Source organism: Rhinopithecus bieti, unplaced genomic scaffold (assembly GCF_001698545.2).
Source record: "Rhinopithecus bieti isolate Rb0 unplaced genomic scaffold, ASM169854v2 scaffold_23862, whole genome shotgun sequence".
Taxonomy (NCBI): Eukaryota; Metazoa; Chordata; class Mammalia; order Primates; family Cercopithecidae; genus Rhinopithecus; species Rhinopithecus bieti.
In genome coordinates, this window is record NW_016811338.1 from 456,277 (window position 1) to 482,822 (window position 26,546).

The window sequence follows — 26,546 nt, forward strand, 5'->3', positions numbered from 1 at the left end:
GGAGTCTTGCTTTGTTGCCCAGGCTGGAGTGCAGTGGTGTAATCTCGGCTCACTGCAGTCTCCACCTCCCAGGTTCAAGCGATTCTCCTGTCTCAGCCTCCCAAGTAGCTGCAATTGCAGATGCAAGCCACTGCGCCTGGCTAATTTTTGTATTTTTTTTAGTAGAGACAGGGTTTCGCCATGTTGGCCAGGCTGGTCTTGAACTGCAGACCTCAGGTGATCCGCCCATCTCGGCCTCCCAAAGTGCTGGGATTACAGGTGTGAGCCACCACACCCAGCCGGAGCTGTTCTTTTTTTTTTTTGAAGGCAGTGGCACTCTTTCCCTTTCTCCCTCCTGACCATTCCACCAAACATCTCCCACAGACACAAACCATGGAGAATATCAAGTATTTTCAACTTTGCTAATCAACTCTTTAAAATGGTAGTCCATTTCAGAACTTGAACAAATATTTACTATACCATTTACTGACCCCAAGTTGGGCTTTCCTCCTCTTAAAGAAGTTCAATGAACTACAAGAATATGTGGATTAAAAAAAAAAAAATTTAACCCAAAGAATCCTAGTGACCTTTGCTCGAGCTAACACAGCATCTCTTAATCCAGCTCTAAAGGATGTGAAGAGCTCCAGGCCTGAGGCACCGTGCTGTGCAGCAATTTACTTCTTCATTGCACCAGGCCCATCCCTCATTGCCCACAGCATCCAGGGGTAAACTCGGAACAAAGATTGCTTACACTTTCTTAACTTCAAAAATTACATCACACATGCATGTCCAGTGTTAAACTATAACTGATTACATGTAACGTCTAAAGAAATTGTTGAATACTTGCTCTGCTTTTCTCCTTGTTGGCCTTACAATCCTTATTTCTAATTTCCTTCCATCCTCGGGTCATAAAACTTTACACCCAGTGGCCTGGCACAAAACTTTCTTTTCTTGTTTCCCTAATATCCTTAAAGCAGGCTTTGCAGTCCTCTGTACTCCTTCCTTGTATACAAGCTGGAACATCCTGAGTCCTAAGCTTTACTGTGCTTAAGAATGACCCGTGGGAGGCCGAGGCGGATGGATCACGAGGTCAGGAGTTCAAGACCAGCCTGGCCAGTATGGTGAAACTCCATCTCTACTAAAAATACAAAAAAAAATAGCCAGGCGTGGTGGCGGGCGCCTGCAAATCCCAGCTACTTAGGAGGCTGAGGCAGAGAATTGCCTGAACCCGGGAGGCGGAGGTTGCAGTGAGCCAAGATTGTGCCACTGCACTCCAGCCTGGGCAACAGAGTGAGACTCCATCTAAAAAAAAAAAAAAAAAGATTCACAAAGTGAATTGGAGACTCCAATGCAGGTGTACCACAAACTACACCTTGATCTATGGTGTGGCAGATGAGATGTCACAGCCAGATCACCCTCGCATCCACAAACTACACTTTGAGACCCTCTGCACGCTTAGTTGTTATACACATTATTAATAATTCACAAGTGAACACAATTGTGAATTATTAAAAATACACCATTCATTCATTCAGGTCAAGGTGGTCTCTTTCGCTTCTTAAACTCCCATCCTTTTCCCACACTCATGACTTAGTATCTCCGAGAATGAGTGAATTTCTAAACATCTGAATTAACAGAAACATTCCTTTTACAAGCAAAACAGACCATTTCCTCAGTAACCCTTCCCAGAACCACCCATCTTACCACTCTTACCACTACTGATTAAAAAAAAGAAAAATAGGTAGTCCCGACTAAACCGGGCAAGCTGAAGCCCATGGCTCCTGGACATAAATGATGACAGCTGTGACCAGACTCCTAGGCAAGGCTCTTTCATGTGTTTATCTAGCCAGTAGGCCTCTAAATCTTGAAAGCAAAGTAGCTACATTGAGGGAAAAAAAGGGTGCCAGGCTGTGAAATGCAAATTCAAAGCAAGCAGTAAAGTATGAATAGTTAAGCTTCTTTCTGCGAATAAAACACAGAGCTCTAGAGGCAGCCCCTGCAAAAGCAAGAGCAGAACTCCTCGAGGAGTCCTCTCACAAACAGAGAAAGTACTCAGAAAGCACATAATTTTATTCACCTCTGACAACCAATTCTTAAAATCCGACTCAATCATTTTATCTTCAAATAGTCAGCACAATACTAAAATCCATTCCCTGCTTATTTTCCCATCACCCCTGCATTCGTTCATCTTCTTTTCTTACCTACATGCCTATAATATCCATCTAATTGCTACAATAGCTATCTGATTGCCTTCCTTGCCTCTCCATTTCACTACCCACGCCAGTCCATTCTCTATACTGCCTCCAGAGCTTTTTTTTTTAATCTAAACTTATAATCTGATCTCATCATGACCTTGCTTGAAACCCTTCCAAGGAGGCCCATCTCCAGAAGAATAAAGTCCAAACTCAGTAGCAGGAATGGCCTACAAGGCCTTTCATGATTTGGCTGCCCAACTACCCTTCCAACTTCATTCTCTGCCATTTCTTCACCACATCTCATGTTAAACCCACACTATTTGCACATCCCTGAACAGAGGGTGCTCAGGCTTGTATTTTTGCATATTTCACTTCAGCTGTTGGTATGCTTCTCACATATCCTCCTCTAACCAGGTAACATAATTTTTTTTTTTTTTTTGAGACGGAGTCTCGCTCTGTTGCCCAGGCTGGAGTGCAGTAGTGCAATTTCAGCTCACTGCAAGCTCTGCCTCCCGGGTTCACGCCATTCTCCTGCCTCAGCCTCCCAAGCCTGGCTAATTATTTTTGTATTTTTAGTAGAGATGGGGTTTCACCGTGCTAGCCAGAATGGTCTCAATCTCCTGGTCTTGTGATCCGCCCGCCTCGGCCTCCCAAAGTGCTGGGATTAAAGGCGTGAGCCACCGCGCCCAGCAAGTAACAGAATATTTTTAAAAGACAAGTCAACTCAAATCTCACCTTAGCTGGGCGCGTTGGCTCACACCTGTAATATCAGCACTTTGGGAGGCCGAGGTGAGTGAATTTCTTGAGTCAAGGAGTTTGAGACCAGCCTGGGTAACATGACAAAACTCTGTCTTTACAAGAATATACCAAAAATTAGCCAGGTGTGCATGGTGGTGCACGTGTGTAGTCCCAGCCCCAGGAGGTTGAGGTGGGAGGATCACCCGAGCCCAAGAATTTGAAGCTGCAGTGAGCCATGATCACACCACTGCACTCCAGCCTAGGTGACAGAGTGAGACCCTATCTAAAAAAGAAAAAACTATATATAATCCACCTCATCCATTCAGGCTTCTCTGATTCCGCAAGCAGTGCCACCTACTCTCTCCCTTATGCTTCCATTGTGCTTTGGGTCCATCTCAACATAACATTTACCACGCTCTGCTGTCATTATTTGCTACCTGTTTCTTTCCTCAATCAGATTGAGAGCTTCTTGAAAGCGGAGATCTTGTCTTCGTATATCTGGTTTCTAAGAATGCATAGAGTAAATGAATAGAAGAAAAAATGAATGAGGCAATTAGTATGTATGCCTTGAATGGCACTAAATTTAGGCTCATGCCAATCAATGTGCAAAGATTGAGAAAATAAGTAAGGGGAAGCCAAGGATAGAAAATAAAACTATGCTCATCAGAATAGAAGAGGATGGCCTGGGCGCGGTAGCTCACACCTGTAATCCCAATCACATGGGGTCAAGAGTTCAAGACGAGCCTGGCCAACATAGTGAAACTCCATCTCTACTAAAAACACAAAATTAGCTGGGTGTGGTGGCACGCACCTGTAATCCCAGCTCCTGGGGAGGCTGAGGCAGGAAAATCACTCGAACGCAGGAGGTGGAGGCTGCAGTGAGCCTAAATCGTGCCACTGCATTCTAGCCTGGGCTGGACAGAGCAAGACTCCATCTCTGAAAAATAAAATAAAATAAATAAAATAAAATAAAATAAAAACTAGAATAGAAGAGGATAGCTAAGAACCACGACGGCCAAGCCAGCCTAGCTTCAACAGAGACTAATGGAGAGACCACGGTCAGCCCCAATAACAGAAGAACTGGGGCCAGGCACAGTGGCTCACGCCTATAATCCCAGCACTTTGGGAGGCTGAGGCAGGTAGATCACAAGGTCAGGAGTTCAAAACCAGCCTGACCAACATGATGAAACCTCATCTCTACTAAAAATACAAAAATTAGCCTGGTGTGGTGGCATGTGCTTGTAATCCCAGCTACTCAGGAGGCTCAGGCAGGAGAATCGCTTGAGCCTGGGAGACAGAGGTCACCATGAGCTGAGATAGCACCATTGCACTCCAGCCTGGCAACAGAGCGAGACTCAATCTCAAAAAAAAAAAAAAAAAAAAGACAAAACTGAGTTAAAAATCAGTCTGAAAGGTTCAATATTGGGTTACAGGATCAGGCAAAAAGCAGAGGCAGAAAGGCCTTAGGAGTGTTCCAAGAAGTAGCACTGGACCAGCTGAGAGTCAGAGAGAGTTCACCGTGGGAACAATGCAGCCAGTAATGTGGGATGGTGGCACCATGACATTATCTAGTCAGGACAATGACAGCCCCAGGGATAACGCTGATGAGTTCCTGCTTCAAAAAAGGTCATTGTCATTCCTTTAGTCCTGATACCTAGACTACACAGGATCATTCCCTGCCTCTCCCCAAGCCCTATAACTAATCTTAAAGGCATTATTGTCAATTAAAGTAGTCCCAAGTTCCAGAAGCTATTTTTATTCAGCCTCATCTAATACAGATTTCATTTTAAAATAGCTTTATTTTGAATCTATTTACTGTTTCTAGCCCCTATCACTTTGTTCTTATAAATGTATTCATTCAACATGCCTCACTGACAGGCACTGCTAGGAAAGGAAACTAACCCAGGTTGACCACCTTTACACATCCGGTACTTATACTAAGGTGATTTCTATATATTACATTATTGAATCACCACAATAATCCAGTGATGTAGGTATTATTACATATTATTATCCCCATTTAAGACATTAGGGAAATGAAGTGTAGGAAGATTCAGAGAAAGCACAGGAAGGTAAATATGCCCAAGATTTCACATGAAGTAAATGGAAGGCAGGATTCAAATTTACCCGGCTGAATCTAAATCTCATTCTCTTTCCATTGCATCTTTCTCTCTCCTCTCTAGGCCTTTATACAGAGGAAATATAGGCCCAAATAAAATATCAAAATCTCAGGATAGGATGACAGCCCTGATTAAGAAACCCAGTCACCAAGACCAAGCAGTAAGAAATGAAAACGAAAAATAAAATAAAATGCTGAGAACCATAGTCTGCAAAGTAAAGGAAGAAAACCTGGGAGAGCTAGAGTGACCTCCACATGCAAACACACCCTGCAGGCAGGAACAGGCTTGATGGGAAGAGCAAACTCCCTAAATGGTCGGTTGTAACTTTCCTACTAGTTGAAAAGTCAGGAAAAGCCTTGTGTGCTAACTCTCTGGACAACTGCACAAGAATCAAGGGTTGTGACTTCAAAAACCAAAATATGCTCACAAGTCAGAGCTGGCAGAACAAGAGGAGGTCGAGTTGATGAGACCTGAGGTTCAGAGAAGAAAAAGAGAGAGAGATGTAATCAAGGAGAACCAACTGAAGCTGGAGGGAAGCAGAAAGAATAGCCAGGCTGGTTCAGGAGGCAGTTCTGGCACCTCTGACCCCATTGCCCACCCACCGTAGGCAGCATGAAATATGCCAGAGGTCAACAACTTTCTGTTTTTTTTTTTTTAGACAGAGTCTCGCTCTGTCACCCAGGCTGGACTGCAGTGGTGCAATCTCAGCTCACTGCAACCTCTGCCTCCTGGGTTCAAATAATTCTCCTGCCTCAGCCTCCCAAATAGCTGGGAATACAGGTGCCCACCACCACGCCCAGCTAATTTTTGCATTTTCAGTAGAGAAGGGGTTTCGCCATGTTTGGCCAGGCTGGCCTCAAATTCCTGACCTCAAGTGATCCACCAGCCAAGGCCTCCCAAAGTGCTGGAATTACAGATGTGAGCCACCGCGCCCGGCCCAGAGGTCAACAGCTTCTGCCCTAGATCAGAAGTTTACTCTGCTCACTCATTATAAATCAAAGGCCCTCTCATACCTGGGAATGAGTTTCGTATTCTAGCCTAGAAGTAGAGCCAGTCCCAGTTTGAACTTTTTGCCTTTCTGTACTCCCAGTTCTTACCCCTTTGCTGGGCCTAGGACACATGGGCGTGCCCTTCTTAATCCAGATTTTTGAGTCTTAATCCCAGTTTTTCCTATTGTTTCCCATACACTCCACGGCAGCTTAGAGTAGGCTGAAAACTGCTGAACTGTTTAAGACTTAATCCTTCAGAGTAACACGGCAGAAGTAGCATACTCTTTAAACATAAAGCTGTTCAGGACTGTATTAGAGAAGAGGCTATACTTCCTTAATTACATTCTATTGTACAGTCACCTCAAAATAACTACTGACCACGTTCAACCAGGATCATTGGCAACAGTAAATGGGCACGGTGATCTAGAAATGGTATAACCAAGCTGTTTGGGCTGCAGACCATGGCATTCCTAAGAGCAAAATAGGCAAGGACTCCATTAATATTTTACTTGACTTCTGTCACCATGGAAACCCTTGGAGTAGTGAATGGCTTTGGGGGTGGTCAAACTCAACCAAAAATATCAAAAATCTCTGTCCCTGAGGCAAAGGATGCCTATTTTGTGTGTGTCTGTGTATGCACACACGCACGCTCAAGAGACTTGGCATTCTTTGAAGTCACTGGAGGGGCACAGAGATAAACCATTCAGCCTCGGCCTCCAAGACTAACAGAACACAAGGTTTCCCTGAAAGAATAAAAAAAAAAAATACAGGCATAAGAAAACACACAAACATGGGCTTAGAGATTTAAATACACACACACACACACACACACAGGCCCTAGAAAGCACACAGAAGAAACATACACCCTGAGATATGCACTCATTCTAAAATAAACTCAGGAATACAAAAGGACACCAGCATGTCCTTGCAGAGACCACACCTCTAGGCCTTAAGTAGGAGAAGGAAGAGGGAAGAGGGAAGAGGGGAGAGGGGAGAGGGGAGAGGCTAGGGGAGGGAGGGCGTGAGGAAGGAAGGGAAGAGGGAGGGGAGAGAGGCGAGGAGGAAGAGCGAGGGAGGGAGAAGAGGGGAGGAGAGGAAGGGAGGGAGGAGGAAGAGGGGGAGGGGTGAAGGAGGGATGAGCCGAGCCGAGCGCTAGTCGCCAGAGATGGGAGAGGGGGAGGGAGAGAGAGGGGGAGAGAAAGGAAGAAGGGGGCGGAGGAGGAGAAGGAGGAGACACTCTTTATTCTATAGGAGGAGACATCACAGAAGAGAAATTACCACTGAGGCCTTGGCCAGGTGCGGTGGCTCACGCCTGTAATCCCAGCACTTGGGGAGGCCGAGGCGGGCACATCACCTGAGGTCAGGAGTTTCCAGACCAGCCTGGCCAACATGGCGAAACCCGGTCTCCACTAAAAAATACAAAAATTAGACGAGCCTGGTGGCGCGGACCTGTAATCCCAGCTACTCGGGAGGCTGAGGCAGGAGAGTCTCTTGAACCCAGAGACGGCGGTTGCAGTGAGCCGAGATCGCGCCATTGCACTCCAGCCTGGGCAACAGGGCGAGACTCCGTCTCAGGAAAAAAGAAAAACAACAACGAACAAACAAACAAAAAACCACTGAGGCCTGAGGATAAAAACACTTGTACAACCACGGATGTCAGACTTGCAGAGGCACGGCCAAGGCAAAAGACAAACACATACAGACGGCAGCAGGCAGACAGGCCGGGTCCAGAGTCAGGCTCCGGTGAAGCTCCGAAGAAACAAACACGCAGGGAGATTTCGGAGGCGTCCGAGGACACCGCGGGGCCCAGCCGGCTCCCTCTGTCTCTCAGCGCGACCCTTCTCCGGGTCACCCCGCCTGCGCCCGCGCACCGCGCCCTCGGGGCTCCCTGGGACAGCCCGCGGCCTGGCCCTTGCGCCCGGGCTCCCCTCCCCGCCGGCCCGGCACTTCCCAGCTCTGAGGCGGGAGCTTCTTTCACACCAATGGGGCTCGCGCGCGGAGGGGCCGTGCCCCTCCTCCGGGAAGGTGTGTCCCTGTTTCCTCACCTGAAACTTCCTAGGAGAACCCGATCCCTCCCTCCCGTCGGGCGGCCAGGGGCGGGCCGCGGGTGGGGCGGCCGGGCCTGCGCTGGGGACGGCGCTGGGGACTGCGGCCGGCGCCGGGACCTGGAGGGGACGCTGGGGCCGAAGCAGCATGTGACACCGACCAGGTGGGTGCCCTCTTCCCGTCTCGGCCCTGGGCTCCCGGCGGCTGTGGAGCCCGGCGGAGGTGGGGCAGGACCAGGAAGGAAGAGGAAGCCAGGCCTTCCCCAGGGATCAGCCCCCGCTGGGTCCGGGGCGCAGGCTCCGGAAATGGGGGGGCTGGGCCTGCAGGCTGGGCTCGGGGTGTGTGGCTGAGGACCCTGGTGGGGAAGAGGAGAGGAACTGGAGGAAATGTTGCCTAAAAGTTTGCTTCCGGTCGGGTCCCGCCTAGGAAATGGGCACCCTGCCCCCAGACGTTCCCCCGGCCAATAATCAGGGCTCTTTCTTCAAAGTCGGCGCCCTGGGGTAAACTAAGCCGTATCAGAAGGAATAACTGAGATTCCCTTTCTAGGCTGTTCCTTACCTTGGGGAGGTTTTATCGGCTCCTTTTCCTTAACCAGGCCGGGGCCTTTCCTTATTTATCTCCGTAGGTATTTGCATACTGTGTGAGTCTATGTGTAGCTTCTCTCCGTGTTATCCGAAGCTGTGTAACCTGAAACAGTGACTCCTGCCCTGCCCCCACCCCAGTTCCCTACATATGGGGAGCCTCCTAAAGCTGGATGTGAATCACAACATTGCATTCTTAGCAAGGTGGAAAGAAGTTATTTAGAGCTGCGGGCTGAGGTAGGGGTGGGGGTGCTAGAATGAGGACTCAGCGCTCTAGAACCCCTGAGCATCTTTTGCAGTTGCCTTCCGGCCAGACTGCCCGAATAGAGGCAATCGTGATACTACGTCATTTCCAGATCTCAGTCCCTTTCTTCCCTTCCTGGATCTTGGGTTCCAAAGACAGATTTGCCCTCCTGTCTACCTAGAAGTGAACTCTGGCCAGGACTCTTGTCTGGTTAAGAGAGAAGGGTGTGTCAAACAGACGAGAGAGGGTGATTTTCCTTTCAAGCTTCCTTCCTGGCTTGCTCCCCCACTGCACTCCACTGTCTTGCCTTGCATCTTGGGCCTAATCCAGAGATCCCAGCTCCCAGCTCAAAAGCTCCTGATGTGGCCTCTGTCTCAGACGTCCTGTTTTATCCACACTTGGAGCATGAAGAAGCTCCTGGTATAGGCCTTAGCAAAACAGGTGTCATTTGTTAACCAATCTGTGGGCCTAAAACTGAAGCCATGGCTAGTGAAGGAGTCCTGAGGAACTGGGAATATGGGATGAGGGCGTGTCAGTTCTGCATGAGACAGTTGTGCAGGAGGAATGTATGTCATGGTCCTACTGGGGAGGAGAGAGTAATCAGGAGGAGTGTAAAGGAATCCCTCTCATCAACAATATAGCGATTCTCAATAGAGAGAAGAGTCTTCACATATCAGAGGTCCTGAGAATGTATCGCTGCCTTTAACGCAGTCTGAGGTTCTTTGGCCACATTACGTGTGGTGTCTGTGGGATAGACAGGAATACGTCATTTGTGGTGTCTGGAGAGATCAGTCACTATGTGGTATGGACAGGAATGGTGTCACTCATAGGGTCTTGGGTTCCACAGGAGCAGCATTACTCAAGTGTCAGTGGTGTAGACTCAAACAGGCGACCAACAGTTCTGGTGTAGATAGGGACTGGGTCACTCACAGTGTCTGTGGAGTAAGCAGGAGCTGATGGCTTATAGTGCCTGCAAGGTAGACTGGAACAAAGTCACCCTCAAGGTCTATGTTAATACACAAACATGTCACTCACACTAATATTATCTGTGTGGATGCCACTAGGACCACAGATGAGATTGTGGAGTGTAAGTCAGCATTGATACTAATATGTTCTCATATAAACCATCTGGTCTATAAGGCAGTTGGTGTGACATTTTCAGACATTAGGGAATAGATAAATGTTTATTACAGCTTTCACTGGCATGGTGGGACTTTTCTACAGTGGACAGAACACACGTTGTAGTAGTCAGTGGTCCAGAAAGCTACCCCTATTTTGATATCTTTGTAGTATTGAGGGCAGTGATGTCAAACAGTGAATAAAGTTATATATCTATGTGGTGATCTTATTTTAACCTCAATATTATTTTGGTGGTTTGTAGGTCAGAATATTTGAAATCGACCTTGCTAGAAAATCCAGGAAGCATGGTCCTCAAAAATATATATGGCACTGAGCCTCAGTTCAAAGAATTGGCAGTTTGATTGGGGAGGGGTAGTATCCTTGAAATACAGTGTTGTTTCTAGTGACTAGAAATAGACGAGACCTAAGGTGTTGGGGGGGGGGGCGCTCTAGGGAAGATAGTGAGCTCTGCCATACATTGTGTTAAAGGGATGACTTGAAGCTTTGCCTCTCAAGAAGTCACACGTGGGTGAGGTTATGTGGATGCGAAATGTCTGTGGTCTGAAGGAAGGCCATATCCCCATGATCCCATGCCCTGGCTTTGCCTGCACACAGATAAACAGTGATTATTCACCCTCGGTGGAGAAGGAGGTGAGGATGTTTGCACTCTAACATAATGAGCATTGCAAAAAAACTCTCTCCTGATGCCTTTACGTGAGTAAGACCATGATTTACAGATTTCCTTTCACTTTGTCACATTTTAGCTTTGTCATGCCTGATTGCAACAGGATCACTGAGATAGGATCAAGTATAGGGAACGTGGGGTATGTTCTCCCTTTGCGGTAACTGGTGGCTGAGCAGGTGACCACTGATATTTCCAAATGAAAAAAAGACAGTTGGAAACAGTATCAATGGGTTTGCAGAGGCAGGCATGCATGGTGCTACTAGACTGGAACAGAAAATGTCCAGGTAGCACATGGTATTTATAGATATACCCTAGATATGGCAGAAACACACATATTTAGAGGCTACTTGTTTTGAGGACGTGATGGTGTATATGGAGGAGAGGGCCTGAGCCATACAGATGTGGGTGAGGAGAGACTACAGGTTTAGTCCCATGGTCTCCTTAGGCAGGAAGGAGCCAAGTTTCAGAAAGTGTCTTACAGTGAGCAAGTATATTATCCGATGTGTGATTGAGGGAATAGGGCCACATCACAGAATCACCCATAGGGATTATACTATTTTGTACTTAAGGGCTAGACATAGGGAGCCAATTGCACATGGTGTCAATTAACTGGAAAAGGACTTAAAAGTCCTTCTGCCTGTGTAGAATTATGTCAGGCATACCTCTTTGCCCCATATAGATGGTATCTGTGTCTCTGGGATGGCCAGAATCTTGTCACATACTACTCTGCAGTGTGCTGAGGACCTGCCTGTTTGGTTATGTCAGGCTCTATTGCAAGAGATTGTAAGGATGGCTCAGAGTGTGTGTGTGTGTGAGAGAGTGTGTGTGTGTCTGTGTGTGTGTACACAGTGGCTCAGCAAGACAGTATTCTGAGCAGGTGAGTTTTCAGTTTAAGCCTGGACCAGACAAGAAAGGTGCAGGGTCAGGTGCAGCATTGGGTCCATAGAATTCTGAGGTCTTCTCTGGACTGATGCCCTGCCAGCTTTCTTTCAGTGGAAACTCTAAGTGCTTACAGTAGACTTAAGTCAAGCAACTTTGCTTCAGGTTTGCTCACACCATTCGCTTAGGAGATTTGAGCAAGGGTCTAGGGTCTTTGACCTTTAGTTTCTTCATCTGTAAATTGAGCAAAGCTTCTGTGTGTCTCTGAAGGTCCTTCCGGCTTTATGAATCCTATGCTTGTCTCTTACACTTATTCTCTCTCTCTCGGATCAGCAGTATTTACGATAGCCACCATTTCTATGACCCTTAAAGATAACAGTGTACATTTTTATGTTGTTTAGTCTTTACTAGAACTGTGAAGGAGTCCTTTTGTCTCCTTTTTTAAAGATAAGAAATTGAATGTTCAAATAATTAAATGGTTTCTACAATTGTCTTAAAACCAGCAAAGATACCACAGAGGCACAACCAAACACTGAGCCACACTCTTTTCACTCTGTATTCTTCCACCATTCATTCATGCAATACATCTTTATTGAGGACCAGCTAAGCTTCAGGCAGAGGGGTTATATGGCAGTGTTTGTGCCTTCATGGTGCTCGTGATCTAGCCTGGAAAACAGACATTAAATATGGCATGACAAGTGCAAGATGTGTTTGAGGACAAGCAAAGGATTATCTGTTGCAAAAGAGGATTCCAGGCAGAGGAGCAGTGTCTGCAAAGGCCTACAGGTGAGAGACAGAGAGAAAAGTAAGCTAAAGACACTGAAAGCCAGTGGGAGAGGGGGGATGGGGGCAGGGACAGATGGTGACAGGTGAATAGGCTGCTGGAGAAGAAGGCTTGTACAGGGTGTATAGCCCATGCTGAAGATTTAGATTTCATCTCAAGAGTATTCAGAGGTTACAGAAGAATCTAAGCTGGAAGTGGTGCTTTTGAAGCTCACTTAGGTACTGTATGGAGAACGGATTGGAATAGCACAAAATGAGTGGAGGCCAGTGCCCAAGCTGTGGCCGGGTGCAGTGGCTGGGCGAGGCAGTAGTAGCATGCACCAGTGGAGACGGATGGGACAGAACTGGACAGTCTTAAGGGATATTTAGCAGATGAGGTCAATAGCACATGGCGATTGATTAGATATAGGGAATCTGGGCCAGGAGGGAAACAAGAATTTTATTTTATTTTATTTTTATTTATTTATTTAGAGACAGGGTCTCACTCTGTCACCCAGACTGGAGTGCAGTGATGTAATCTTGGGTCACTTCACCCTCTGCCTCCTGGGCTTAAGGGATCTTCCCATCTCAGCCCCCGAGTAGCTGGGACTACAGACACATGCCACTATGCTCCACTAATTTTTGTATTTTTTATGGAGACAGGGTTTCACCATGTTTTCCAGGCTGGTCTCAAACTCCTAGATTCAAGCAATTGACCTGTCTCAGCCTCCCAGAGTGTCGGGATTATATATGTAAAGTGCATTGGGAAACTCAGTTTCTCATCTGTAAAATGGGCAGAATAATGGTACCCATCTTATATGATGACTCTTAGATGTATGGCATATACATATTTAAAGAAGTGTTTCATTATTTTTAGTGACATGTATGCAGGAAAACCTTAGTGTTTCAGAATGAAAAATAAGAAAAATTAATTTGTTATGTATACAGCTCTAAATGTTTAAAGTTCTGTGTAAACTGTTAATCATTATTTTAGGAAAAGGTGGGCATTTTCCATTGAAGTAAAAGGATCACATTTTATTCTGGCCTGAATTTTATTCTTTATGTGAAAAATATTTATTAAACACTTAGTTTAGGCCAGTATTAGGCTAAGTATGGATCATTGAGCAAGTCATAGTTCTTAATCTCATAAATTTTACCATCTATTGGTTGCAATAGAGGGTAAATCAAAATACACATATCATTATATAATTATAATTGTATAAATGGTACAAAGGAAAAATAACTGAATTATAGTTGCAAATTGCTACAAAGAGAGGTACAGTTTAACCTAGTTAAAAGATCAGGAGAGGCCAGGTGTGGTGGCTCACACCTGTAATCACAACACTTTGGGAGGCCGAGGTGGGCTGATCATGAGGTCAGCAGATCGAGACCATCCTGGCCAAAATGATGAAACCCCATCTCTACTAAAAATACAAAAATTAGCTGGGTGTGGTGGCACACGCCTATAGTCTTAGCTACTCGGGAGGCTGAGCCAGGAGAATCGCTTGAACCCAGGAGGTGGAGGTTGCGGTGAGCCGAGATTGCACCACTGCACTCCAGCCTGGGTGACAAAGTGAGACTCTGTCTCAAAAAAAAAAAAAAATTGGGGGAAACTAAAGGGGTCAAACCAGGAAAATGTAATACTACAAGTAACAAGAGAATATTTCTAAACTCAGTAGTGTCAAATACTGACAAGAACTACCCAAAATGAAGATCCGTAGGGTCTTCTTTGGAATTAACAACATGTAGATTGTAGGGAATATTGACAGAATGCTGCTTATCAAAGCTGGGTTGGAGGCACGTGGGATGTGAGAGTATGAAGACAGCAGATAAGAGCAACTCCTTCTAGTCATTTGAAAGATGAGAAGAATGTGGGAATGCTTCCATACCCCAGGGGTTGTTCAGCAGGGATGTTGAAAGTATGAGTGCACAGGGCTCCTGGGGAAGCAGGCTAGAAGTGACAGAGAATGGAAAGGAGGGATACGTCTTTTCCTGACTGAGGGCGGAAGACAGAAAGAGTGGAAATACAGGTTGCTTTGGATCGCTAGAAATTGAGGTGAGAGAAACCCAGTTCCATCAGTTTCTATTTTCTTTGCAAAATAGGAGATGAGGTGTTCTGCTGGAAGTGAGAGAAAAGGCAGGAAGGTTGAAATCCAAAGACAGGAAGGTCAAAAGAATTCATGAGAAGAGTTCGTACGGATACTGAGGCCAAGGGGAGAGTAAGATGATGCAGAAGTCACCCTTCTGTGGTCCTCCTTGAAGGAGGTAACGTGTCTAGTTCAACACTAATCCAATAAGGCAGTTATCATCCCACTTTACAACAGCTGCCTCTAGAATTGGAAACAAAGCTGTTGGTTAGTTACAATGCTGTAGTAGACACTATGGAAAATAGAAAGATGAGTAAACTCCAAACCCTCTCTAAAGAAGATGAAACCATAGCACCTCGCACATTGGCTATCATAGCCTGGCCTATTTTAACTGATGTCCACAGCTTAAGAGGAAGACCCCCTCCTGACACTGCTTCTCTGGCCTAATAGATCTGGGGTGTGTCCTGTGCTGTGTCTGGGAGTTATATGAGGCTGAGTCACTCCTAGTGTCCGAAGAGTAGACAGGGAGAGACAGAAGATGACATAATGGAGTCTAGAGAGAACTGACAACGGGAAGCTGCTTGGCACTCTCTGCCAATGGTCCTCTGCTATAATTTAATTGTTCATTATGACCTGTTTCCCTCACAAGACCACAGGCTCCATGATGACAAGATCTTTATCTCATTCACTATTGAATGCCCCACACTGAACAGGGTCACTAGGAAAATATTTATGAAATAAATACATCAATGACAAGTTTTATAGAGCCTATTGCTTATTTTGTTGAGAACCTGTTGTCTCAAAGACTGACCCTAAATGGAACCAAATAAATGCATCACTCTTCTTTTTTACAGTCTCTTCCTCTGATAGGTAAAAGCAGAGTTATTAGAAATCTTTGTCTTTGATTCCTCCTTAGGACTCAGCCCTGATGGAGGCTGAGGAAGCCCAGCATGGAGCCTCTCCTCCCATCCCTGCCACAGTGGAACTCAGCATTATCCCTGAGGCTCCCATGAGGAGCAGCCAGGTGTCTGCCTTGGGGCTTGAAGCTCAAGAAGATGAGGACCCATCCTATAAATGGAGAGAGGAACACAGACTCTCAGCAACCCAGCAGAGAGAGTTAAGGGATGTGTGTGATTATGCGGTTGAGACGATGCCCTCTTTTCCCAAGGAAGGTTCTGCAGATGTGGAGCCCAATCAGGAAAGCCTTGTGGCTGAGGCCTGTGACACTCCAGAACACTGGGAGGCAGCACCCCAGAGCCTGGCAGGCCGACAAGCAAGGACTGTAGCTTCCCCAGAGCTCTGGGCCTGCCCCATTCAGAGTGATCATCTAGATATGGCCCCATTTTCCAGTGACCTGGGAAGTGAAGAAGAGGAGGTGGAATTTTGGCCAGGACTTACTTCTTTGACATTGGGATCTGGACAGGCAGAAGAAGAAGAGGAAACCTCTTCAGATACCTCTGGTCAGACCAGATTTTATTCTCCCTGCGAAGAGCATCCTGAAGAGACCAACCAGAATGAAGGCTCTGAAAGTGGGACTATCAGGCAGGGGGAAGAGCTGCCATTCGAGGAGCTTCAGGAAAGTCGAGGGCTCTTGCATCCCCAGGAGGTCCAAGTTCTGGAGGAGCAGGGGCAGCAGGAAGCAGGATTTCGGGGGGAAGGAACTCTGGGGGAGGCTGTTTGTGCTGATGGGCTGTTGGGGGAGGAACAGATGATAGAGCAGGTTAATCGAGAAAAGGGAGAACAGAAGCGAAAACAGGAACAGGTACAAGATGATGTGATGCTTGGGAGACAAGGAGAAAGAGCGAGGCTCACTGGGGAACCAGAGGGTCTGAATGATGGTGAGTGGGAGCAGGAGGATATGGAGAGGAGGGCTCAGGGTCAGGGAGGTCCAGAACAGGGAGAAGGGAGAAAGAGGGAGCTGCAGATGCCGGAGGAGAATAGGGTGGACTCTCAGGATGAGAAGAGTCAAAGCTTTGTGGGAAAGTCAGAGGAAGTAACTGGAAAACAAGAAGATCATGGTCTAAAGGAGAAAGGGGTACCAGTCGGTGGGCAGGAGGAGAAAGAGCCAGGGAGTTGGGATGGGGGCAGGCTGGGGGCAGTGGGAGGAGTGAGGAGCAGGGAAGAGGAGAATGAGCATCATGGGCCTCCGATGCCCACTCTGGTAGCCCCGGAGGACTCTCCTCACTGTGACCTGTTTCCAGGTGCGTCATATCTCGTGACTCAGATTCCCAGGACTCAGACAGAGTCCAGGGCTGAGGAACCGCCCCCTGCAGCTCTGTCTCCCTTGCTAGAGCCCATCAGATGCTCTCATCAGCCCATTTCTCTATTGGGCTTCTTTTCGACTGAGGAGTCACCTGACAAGGAAATAGCTCGAAACAGCCAGCAAGAGGGATCCAGGCTGAGGAAGGGAACAGTGTCCAGCCAAGGGACTAAGGCAGTCTTTGCCAGTGCATCTGTGACTCCTCCAAGGACACCAGATTCAGCTCCTCCCAGTCCTGCTGAAGCCTCCCCCATCACACCTGCCTCGGTATCTGCCAGGCCCCCAGGTGCCTTTCCCAGGAGGGAAATCTCTTGTGCTGCACATGCTTCAGAAACTGCCAATGCCCCTCTCTCAATGGATGACACATCTCCCCAGGGGACTTCGGAGATGTGCCCAGCTACCCTCCATGGCTTCCCCTCTGCCGGGGCCAGCCCTCCCAGGCCCCCAGCCAACTCCACAGGCACCGTCCAGTACTTACGGAGTGACTCCTTCCCTGGTTCTCACAGGACAGAGCAGACTCCAGACCTGGTGGGAATGTTACTTTTCCACTCCCACTCAGAGCTGCCCCAGAGGCCCCCCAAACCTGCCATCTACAGCTCTGTGACCCCAAGAAGGGACAGAAATAGTGGTAGGGACTGCAGCACCGTTTCAGAATCCCTTACTGCCTTATCCACTCTGAAGCAGGACTCTCGAGGATCCATCTCAAATCTAGAGAGGCCCAGCAGTCCTCCCAGCAGCCAGCCCTGGGGGTCCCCACATAATCCAGCCTTTGCCACAGAGTCTCCCGCCTATGGTTCTTCCCCATCCTTTGTCTCCATGGATGTGAGGATCCACGAACCTCTGCCCCCTCCTCCTCCAGAGAGGAGAGATGCCCATCCCCCCATCGTGGAGAGAGATGGCCATCCACGTGTGGTGGTTCCCACACTGAAGCAGCATAGCCACCCTCCTCCATTGGCCCTAGGTTCAGGGCCATATACCCACCATAAAGGCCCACTTCCCCAAGCCTCTGACCCGGCTGTGGCCAGGCAGCACCGGCCTCTGCCATCTACCCCAGACAGCTTCCACCATGCTCAGGTCACCCCCAGGTGGAGATACAACAAGCCACTACCCCCTACCCCTGATTTGCCACAACCCCACCTTTCTTCCATTTCTGCTCCTGGTATCTCAAGGATCTACAGGCCTCTACCCCCGCTACCCATCATAGACCCTCCCACCGAACCACCCCATTACCCCAAAGTCCAGGGGGAGGAGCAGGAGCACTCGGGGAGGACATATGAACTCAGGGGGTCATGCTAAAACAAGACCTGCTTGTCAAGACTGGACAGTCCCCATCCCCACCTCTGCTGGACGCACTTCCTGGCCCCCGGCCACAGGTAGATCAACAGAGTCTTTCACTTCTACCAGCAGGAGTAAGAGCGAAGTGTCCCCTGGCATGGCTTTCAGCAACATGACAAACTTCCTATGCCCCTCTTCCCCTACCACTCCCTGGACTCCGGAGCTCCAGGGACCCACCCCTAAGGATGAAGCAGGAGTCTCAGAACACCCTGAGGCCCCTGCAAGAGAACCTTTGAGAAGGACAACCCCTCAGCAAGGAACCAGTGGCCCAGGGAGGTCATCTGTGAGCCAAGCAAGGCAGCCAGAAAAACACAGCCATCTGCACCTGGAGAAGTCATCCAGCTGGCCCCACAGGCGGGACTCAGGGAGGCCACCAGGGGACAACAGTGGACAGGCTGTGGCTCCTAGTGAGGGGGCCAGCAAGCACAAGGGCTGGAGTCGGCAGGGCCTGCGCAGACCTTCCATCTTGCCTGAGGGCTCTTCAGGTGAGCAAGGACCAGGACCACAGTGACACATCAGACCAGGCTTTTCCCAGCTCTTCCCACCTTATCCCATCTTCTGTCCTCAGGGTTCCTAGCATTCCCTCTGCTGGCTTCACTCACACGTGTGCCTAACCTCAACACAGAGCCCCGAAACGCCCTCCAAGCTCCTTGGGATGCTCTTCCTTTTTCCCCTCTATCTCCCTGTCTCTCTCTCAACCAGCACCTTCTTTGGATGTCCCAAGGTTGTTTTGGACTCCCCTCTGCTCTTCAGTTACAGTCCCCGGCTTGCTCTCCTCCTGGGTGGTAGAAAAGGCTTCCTGTACTTGTCCCAGTCCCATCCTGACCCATGGCTGGGGACGTCGCTGGTACTGGTCTCCTTCACACTCTCTGCTCTGCCACTTTCTTCCCTCCCAGTTTCCCAATAGAGCCCATTTTCCCTTCTGGACCCCTACATCTCTTGCTCTAGGTCTTACCTTCTTTGGCTGTCTCTATCCCTCTGAAATCTCAGTTATCTTCCACATTTCCACTTTTAGATTCAAGAGGTCCAGCCATGGAGAAACATCTGGGACCCTCGGACACTGTTGTTTTTCGGTGAGTCACCCTCTCCCCTAACAGCCACATGGACTCTCTTTACTTGGGATACTGAGATCCCCTCAGGAGAATTTCAGTTGATAAGGGTTCTGAGACCCTGAATGGCTCATTCCTGTTTCTTCCGGGTGTAAGGAGAAGAGAGAGATGCCGGGATACCAGGGTAGGGAGATTGTCGTTATCTACCTCATTCGATCAGCTGAGCCTACAAGTCATCTGTCCTCCCAAGCCCTATGGCCATGAACTAAACCCAAAAAAGCTCCATGTTAGCCCAAGTGGGTCAAGCTGCAACTCTGCCTCTCCAGGGGATTTGGTCTTGACATCCCAGCACACATCCCATAGGTTAGAGACTTTGTCCCCCACAGTCACCGGGGGTTCTCTGTGTCTAATGGCCAGTAGGTACCCCAGAGCCCTTCTTTACTCCACAGGGAGAAAAAACCAAAGGAGGTGATGGGAGGCTTTTCAAGACGCTGCTCCAAGCTCATCAACTCCTGTGAGTACCTTGACATGGAACTATAGACCCAGGTGGGCATTCTGCCCAGCACTGGAGAGGGGCTTGTGACTGTCAGCAGCGGGGTGGGAAGGTCCCTAGCGAGAAGGCATTGCAGAAGATCTGTTTCCCCATCTCCACTCACGTCCCTTCTTCCTGCTTCTCTTCCTTCCCATGCTTCTTTGCCCTGCAGCCCAGCTGCTTTACCAGGAGTACAGTGATGTTGTCCTGAATAAGGAGATCCAGAGCCAGCAGCGGCTGGAGAGCCTATCTGAGACACCCGGGCCTAGCTCTCCGCGGCAGCCTCGGAAGGCCCTGGTCTCATCCGAGTCATACCTGAAGCGGCTCTCCGTGGCCTCCAGCGGCTCCCTCTGGCAGGAAATCCCCGTGGTGCGCAACAGCACCGTGCTGCTCTCCATGACTCACGAAGACCAAAAGCTGCAAGAGGTACGGGGCAGGCCGTGGTGGGGAGGGGGCTATAGAAAAGATGACAAGGTCTCGTGTGCTAGCATCCTTCTCTCCCGCTCACCACTGCCACCAAGAGTTGGCTGTCCCCACCACACAGACGTGTGTACATGCCACAGCTGTGGGTCATGTCCATTCTGAAGAAGTTGAATTGTTTTCTGGATTTCACCACCTCCCCTTTTATCCTCACCTCATGCCATAGGCCACTTACTCCTACCTGCTGTTGGTCTGGGCTATACAGGGTGGCCATTGCTTCTGAATTTGTGTGGAGGAATGTGGAGTTAATCCCATCATCACTGCTGTTTCAGGTTAGAGGAAAGCTTCCCTTTTCAACCAGAGTTTCAGGCTACACTACAGTTTTCTTCTTTAGCCAAGGCACATTCAGGGGCTCTTTGTTGGGTCCCTTGAAGAGGGCCCCTTGCAGCTGTCCTGTGGTCCATCAATCTGACAGGGGCTTAGAATGATCGTCAGTCCCTGCTTGGTTGTTACTCCCAACAGCAAGACTGAACTAGAGGCTGTTTGCCTGATTCTAAGCTATTACCATTAGTAAGTTTTACATGGAGAGCACCTCTTAATAATTTGTCTGAAATATGGGGTAAAACCTTTCTTTCTAGAAAGACCATATGGAACAATGGAATAGAATAATATTTAAGAAATTAGGTTCAGGAAGAAATGACCTGGATATGAAACCCACTTTTTTTTTTTTTAATTATTAATTTATTAGAGACAGGGTCTTGCTCTGTCACTCAGGCTGGAGTACTGTGGTACAATCATTGTTCACTGCAGCCTCAACCTCCTGGGCTCGAGCAGTCTTCGTGCCTCAGCCTCCCAAGTAGCTAGGACTACTGGTATGTGCCACTATGCCTAGCTGATTTTTTAATTTTTTGTAAAGATGGTGTCTCATTATGTTGCCCAGTTGTCTCGAACTCCTGGGCTGAAGCAATACTCCTGCTTCGGCCTCCCAAAGTGCTGGAATTACAGGCATGAGCCACTGAGCCCAGCTGCAGAGCCCACTTTAATATTTCCAATTTACCTTTGGCCAAATGACGTGATCTTTCTAAGCCTCGGTTTCCTCATTTGTAAAACTGAGATACAAACAGTTACCGCAAGAATCAAGAAACATGAATGCCTGGTACATAGTAATTTCTCAAAAAAATGTTGACTTTTCATTTTAAGTAAGCCAGACCTAGGTTTGAAACGTGACTTCACCATTTACTAGCTTAGGCAGTCTTATAACTTCACTAAATCTCAGTTTCCTTACTTGCAAATTGAGGATAGTAATGCCTACCTTTCAGGGTTGCTGAATGGTTTAAATGAAATAATGCGTATCTAATTCAGCAATAATGTTTGATGTATAGTTTGATAAATATTAGTGCCATACTCTCTGCCTTTCAGAGGCAGGGAGGAGTAAAATTTGGGCCAGGAGGATTTATTGATAGACAATGCTTTTACTGAGTCAGAGACAGAATACATTTTTAGACTTTGCAAAGTTCAGACTTGAGAGCCCTGTTCTAGCTGCAAATTTTTAAGTACAGAGAAGATATTTAGAAAATAACTGATCTTCCCCATATTTGTTGACCAAACAATGGGAGATGACACGAGTTCTAACTCTCTTTTACCAACTCCAGCATACTGGGAAGTCCATCGGGGCTCCTATTCCAGCCCTGGTCTCATGTTTGTGAGAAGAAAGGGCTTTACATTTCTATCTCTTAAACACACATAATTCATTTTATAAAGTAGCCCCTCTGGGGTCCATGAAGTGCTTTCACAGACTCCATTTCTTTTGACTGTCGCATCTTCCACAGTGAGATGGGGGTCACTATATCCACATAAAAGGACAGGAAAAGTGAGATTCAGAGAGGTTAAATGAACTACCCAAAGTCAGTCATGTAGTGAATGTTAGTGCAAGGATGCAAATGAGCCTTCAGTGTCCCTGTTCAGGGCTGTTGTATGGGAGGGTCATCTGGCTGTGTCATTGGTCGTCCAAGTCATCACCAGGGTGTGTGTGTCTCCTTTCTCTTTTCTATCCAGGCATCTCTCTTGAGGCCTCGTGCTTTTCATCCAAGCTAGAGGCATGGTCATGAGTCATGGCGCACCTCGCTGGAACCTCTAGACAAGTTCTCACATGCTGGGCATGCATTAAACCACAGCTGCGCCATCTTGTTCTCAGATATCCTGCTTCTGTCTCCTGCTTCTCATCTGTCCTCAAACCTCAAACTGAGCTCATCACTTTCATCCCCTAAATCTATGCCTTTTTCAGAGTTCTCTGGCTCAGTAAATTACTCCATCATTCACTCAGGTGCCCGACTCAAAAAGCTTTTGCTTGAGTACAAAACATTAGCTTTGAACCGTCCTTCTCTTTAAGGCTCCATTTCTAGCAAATAATCCAGCCCTTCCAATTCTACCTCATAAATAATTATAAAATTAATCTACTTCTCTTCAGCTCCATGGCTATTCAGGCCTTCATCTCTCATGTGGAATTATTACAATAGTTTCTTAACATGGCTCTTGCTTCTTTTCATCTTTTATTCTCATTCTGCTTAGAAATAACTTTATAAAAAACAGGCTGGGCTCAACGGCTCACACCTCTAATCCCAGCACTTTGGGAAGCCAAGGAGGGTGGATCAACTGAGGTCAGGAGCTCAAGACCAGCCTGGCCAATACGGTGAAACCCCGTCTCTACTAAAAATACAAAAATTAACTGGGCGTGGAGGTGCACACCTGTCATCCCAGCTACTCAGGAAGCTGGGGCAGGAGAATCTCTTGAACCTGGGACACAGAGGTTGCAGTGGGTTGAGATCATGTCACTGCACTGCAGTCTGGGTGACAGAGCAAGACTCCATCTCAAAAAAAATAATAATAATAACTTTATAAAAAGCAAATCTGGTTAAGTTATTCTCCTACGTAAAACCTATTTTCATTGTCCCATTGTCTTAAGTCCAAACAATTTTACATTGTTTACATTACCCTTAAGGCCTCCTCAACTGCTGCAACCTCATCTGTTGTCACTACTGCTGTACACTTGGTTCAAAAAATGCTCAATTTAGTTTAGTTAGTTTGTTTGTTTTGAGACAGGGTCTCACTCTGTCACCCAGGCTGAAGTGCAGGGGTGCGATCTCGGCTCACTGTAACCTCACCTCCCAGGCACAAGCAATCCTTCCGCCTCAGCCTCTCGAATAGCTGGGACTACAGGTGCATGCCACCATACCTGGCTAATTTTTGTATTTTTTGTAGAGACAGGGTCTCTATGTCGCCCAGCCTGGTCCTGAACTCCCGGACTCAAGCGATGCACCCACCTCAGCCTCCCAAAGTGTTGGGATTACAGGCATGAGCTACTGTGCCCAGTCTACTTAGTTTTTTTAATATAGATTTTATTGTGTATATTCAAGATATACAACATGATGTTATGGGATACATATAAATAGTAACACAGTTACCCTCGTGAAGCAAATTAACATATTCATCTGATTTTGTTATTCATTTTTTGTTCTTGTTTTTGTGTTATTTAGATTTCTGGAAAGCATAGTTTTCTTACACCTTTGAAGGACTGTACCTGTGCTTCAACCCTAGATTAAATCCTACTCAAATGTTCTTCCCCTCTCCCCACAGATCAACTAAGGTTCTGGTGTGACTGTGAAACCATAAAAGGATCTTGCCCACCGCTCTACCCCTAAAACATTACACAGTGGCTGGCATATTCCAGGGGGTAAATAAAATTCTTAGTTAATCTTCCTCATCTCCAACCTCCTAGGTCAAATTTGAGCTGATCGTGTCAGAGGCCTCCTATCTGCGCAGTCTAAACATAGCTGTGGATCATTTCCAACTTTCAACCTCACTCCGGGCCACACTTTCCAACCAGGAGCACCAATGGCTCTTCTCTCGTTTACAGGATGTGCGGGACGTCAGCGCCACGTGAGACCCCCCCTTCTCTCAAATCCCACTCACTCAGCCCCCCTGTTGTGAGGCTTTAAATGTTCCGTTGTTTTTTTCCCCCGTTAGAAACCCTCTCATTTTCTTATGAGATGGGATGAAATTGGGCCTCAGTTTCTTCCATGATTCCTGATGGCTGTAGGAAAAAGAATAGCAAGAAGAGGAGAGGGCCTGTGGGTGGATAGATCCATTAACGGAGTAGTAAATGAGCAATGTTTCCTGGGTGGAGGTTTTGGATGACTGTGGTCATGCACTGCATTGGAGATGAGGTGGAAACACCATCTAAAGATCAGAAAACCTGAACACGTTCAAAAGAAGAATGAGAAATGGAATATTAGAATAAAAGTGTTATATTAGGCTCAAACTCGGGACAGTTTTGGAGAGAATTCTAGTGCATAGCAAGGAGCACAGAGTAAAGGAGAGTCAATAGAAGTTATTGGTTAATGGAGTGAAGAAGTCACCAGCTCAGTGTACATCCGGGGCCAGTCAACTGCTTAACTGAGGCCCAGAAGTCTCATGATACTTGTTTAACTCCTGTACAGGTTCCTTTCAGACCTGGAAGAGAACTTTGAGAACAATATCTTCTCCTTCCAAGTATGTGATGTAGTCCTGAACCATGCCCCAGACTTCCGCCGGGTCTACCTGCCTTATGTCACCAACCAGACCTATCAGGAACGCACCTTCCAGAGCCTGATGTGAGACTCATCCTCCATTCAATCCCCATGTAGGCCTACAGTGACCATGCTCCAGTCCCCGGCCCAGCGGGCTATCCCAAGAGCACACTTCCCCATCCCGCCCTCCGTGTTGGTTCCCCCAACCATCACATCTGAGCGCCCTGTACATCAGCTCCCACTGCTCTTTCCCAACCCACAGATATTCCACTGAGCTCCCTTCTCCGCACCTTCACTGCATCCCCATTGCTCCCCACATCCCCCCTCCCCTAAGGCTTGCTCTCCATGCAGGAATAGCAACAGCAATTTCCGAGAGGTCTTGGAGAAGCTGGAGAGCGACCCCGTCTGCCAGCGCCTTTCCCTCAAGTCCTTTCTGATTCTGCCCTTCCAACGCATCACCCGCCTCAAACTGCTGCTCCAGGTAGGGCAGATGCTACCTTGATCCTCTCCCCTTAACTCAAAGTGATGCCCTCAGGAAGACCCATAACAAAGGACCAACCATTCTTCTGCCAGATCTCCACATCCTGTCTCCCTGCTGCCCACTGCCTGCTTGCTTAGAAATATTTGCTACTGAAATGTGGTCCCTGGGCTTCTCCATTCACCTGCCCCCAATCATTTCTTCCTGTTTCCCATTTCTTCTTCCCCTTTCACTGCTGCCCACTGTCTGTTCAATAGAACATTCTGAAGAGAACACAGCCTGGCTCCTCGGAGGAGGCAGAGGCCACGAAGGCGCACCATGCCCTGGAGCAGGTAGGCAGCCACCACCTCCAATCTGACCCTCTGACCCTCTGTGTGTTCTTCCCAGAGAGGTCTTCCCCGCCTAGGCCCATGACTCCAGGGAGCATGGGAGGTGGGACCCTGTTGGGAGAGCTCAGCCACCTCCCTGCCTCCACCAAACTTCCAAACATACACACCCCTCAGCCACCTGTCCCACGCTGAGCACACTCCACATCAAGGGACTGTGCCCTCTCCACCATCGCCCCCACATTCAATCTCATTTTTACTCAGTCCAAGAATGTTCTTCTGGGTCATGCAAAGTTGCCTAGGACTTGTGCTTGATACTGCCTGCCCAATTCCAGCCTGGGAGAAATGACCGAGGCCGTCATAACCTATTTACAGATTGCTTGCAGGGGACTCAAAGGTCAAAGCCTCTAACACGGTGCCCTTCCCCTTTCCTCACTCTATGCACCCCTAGCTGATCCGGGACTGCAATAACAATGTCCAGAGTATGCGACAGACAGAGGAGCTAATCTACCTGAGTCAGAAGATTGAGTTTGAGTGCAAAGTGAGTCAGTCCCATGCACGCCATCCCTGCCCATGAACTCCCTCAACATGTCCTACAGATGACCCCCTAACCTGGAACCACCTTGCTCACATTATCCCCAGCCCCTCCCCTCATTTCTGCCCAACTTCTGTTCTGTCCTATTTCTGGGAGGCCTACTTCGGTCTCCAAGACATATTGCTAAGTGAAAAGAGAAGGTAAAGAAAAGTGTGTGTATTATATCACCTTTGGTATAAAAGTGGGAGGATACAAATACATACAGGTATCTGCTTGTGTGTACATACAGAAACTCTGGAAGGAGAATAAGAAAAAAAGGAATAGTGGTTACCTGAGGACAAGGGGGTGCATTTGAGAAATGGGCAGATAAGAGAGAACTTTTCAGGATGAGCCTTTATAAAACAATGTTGTGGTGCTTAAGTCATTTATTACTTTATCAAATCTCTTTCTAATCAAACCTACATAAGTTTGGATCCAAATTTAGGACCAACATCCTTCATCGAAATACAAATCTAAAATAGACATTCCACATTCAAATTCCAACTTAGAACAGATACCATCTGTTTTTTTTTTCTTTTCTTTTTTTTTTTTTTTTTTAAAGTCCCCCTCTGTCACCCCAGGC

The 26,546-nt window shown here is 47.6% G+C and overlaps 2 protein-coding genes across 2 annotated transcripts in view; one reads left to right on the forward strand and one right to left on the reverse strand.

Annotated features, from left to right (window-relative positions):
- Positions 1 to 3,808: 3,808 nt before the first annotated feature.
- On the reverse strand, positions 3,809 to 8,446 carry LOC108543327 (translation initiation factor IF-2-like). Its single transcript, XM_017893760.1, has 2 exons — positions 7,722 to 8,446; positions 3,809 to 3,849 (listed from the first exon to the last, which is right to left on the reverse strand). The coding sequence occupies exon 1, from the start codon at positions 8,214 to 8,216 to the stop codon at positions 7,755 to 7,757; it is 462 nt and encodes a 153-aa protein (XP_017749249.1). The 5' UTR covers positions 8,217 to 8,446; the 3' UTR covers positions 3,809 to 3,849; positions 7,722 to 7,754.
- ARHGEF5 (Rho guanine nucleotide exchange factor 5) overlaps positions 8,075 to 26,546 on the forward strand; it is a 26,140-nt gene continuing 7,668 nt past the window's right edge. Inside the window, 11 exon segments of the mRNA XM_017893754.1 lie at positions 8,075 to 8,230; positions 15,341 to 17,904; positions 17,906 to 18,504; positions 19,035 to 19,092; positions 19,518 to 19,582; positions 19,773 to 20,026; positions 23,796 to 23,956; positions 24,517 to 24,669; positions 24,937 to 25,066; positions 25,321 to 25,395; positions 25,841 to 25,930. Coding sequence (XP_017749243.1) covers positions 15,353 to 17,904; positions 17,906 to 18,504; positions 19,035 to 19,092; positions 19,518 to 19,582; positions 19,773 to 20,026; positions 23,796 to 23,956; positions 24,517 to 24,669; positions 24,937 to 25,066; positions 25,321 to 25,395; positions 25,841 to 25,930 — 4,137 coding nt within the window. The 5' untranslated portion in view covers positions 8,075 to 8,230; positions 15,341 to 15,352.

Bases quoted from the DNA above. Each gene is read 5' to 3' on its own strand.
- LOC108543327 (XM_017893760.1), bottom strand. From the start codon at position 8,216: ATGCTGCTTCGGCCCCAGCGTCCCCTCCAGGTCCCGGCGCCGGCCGCA.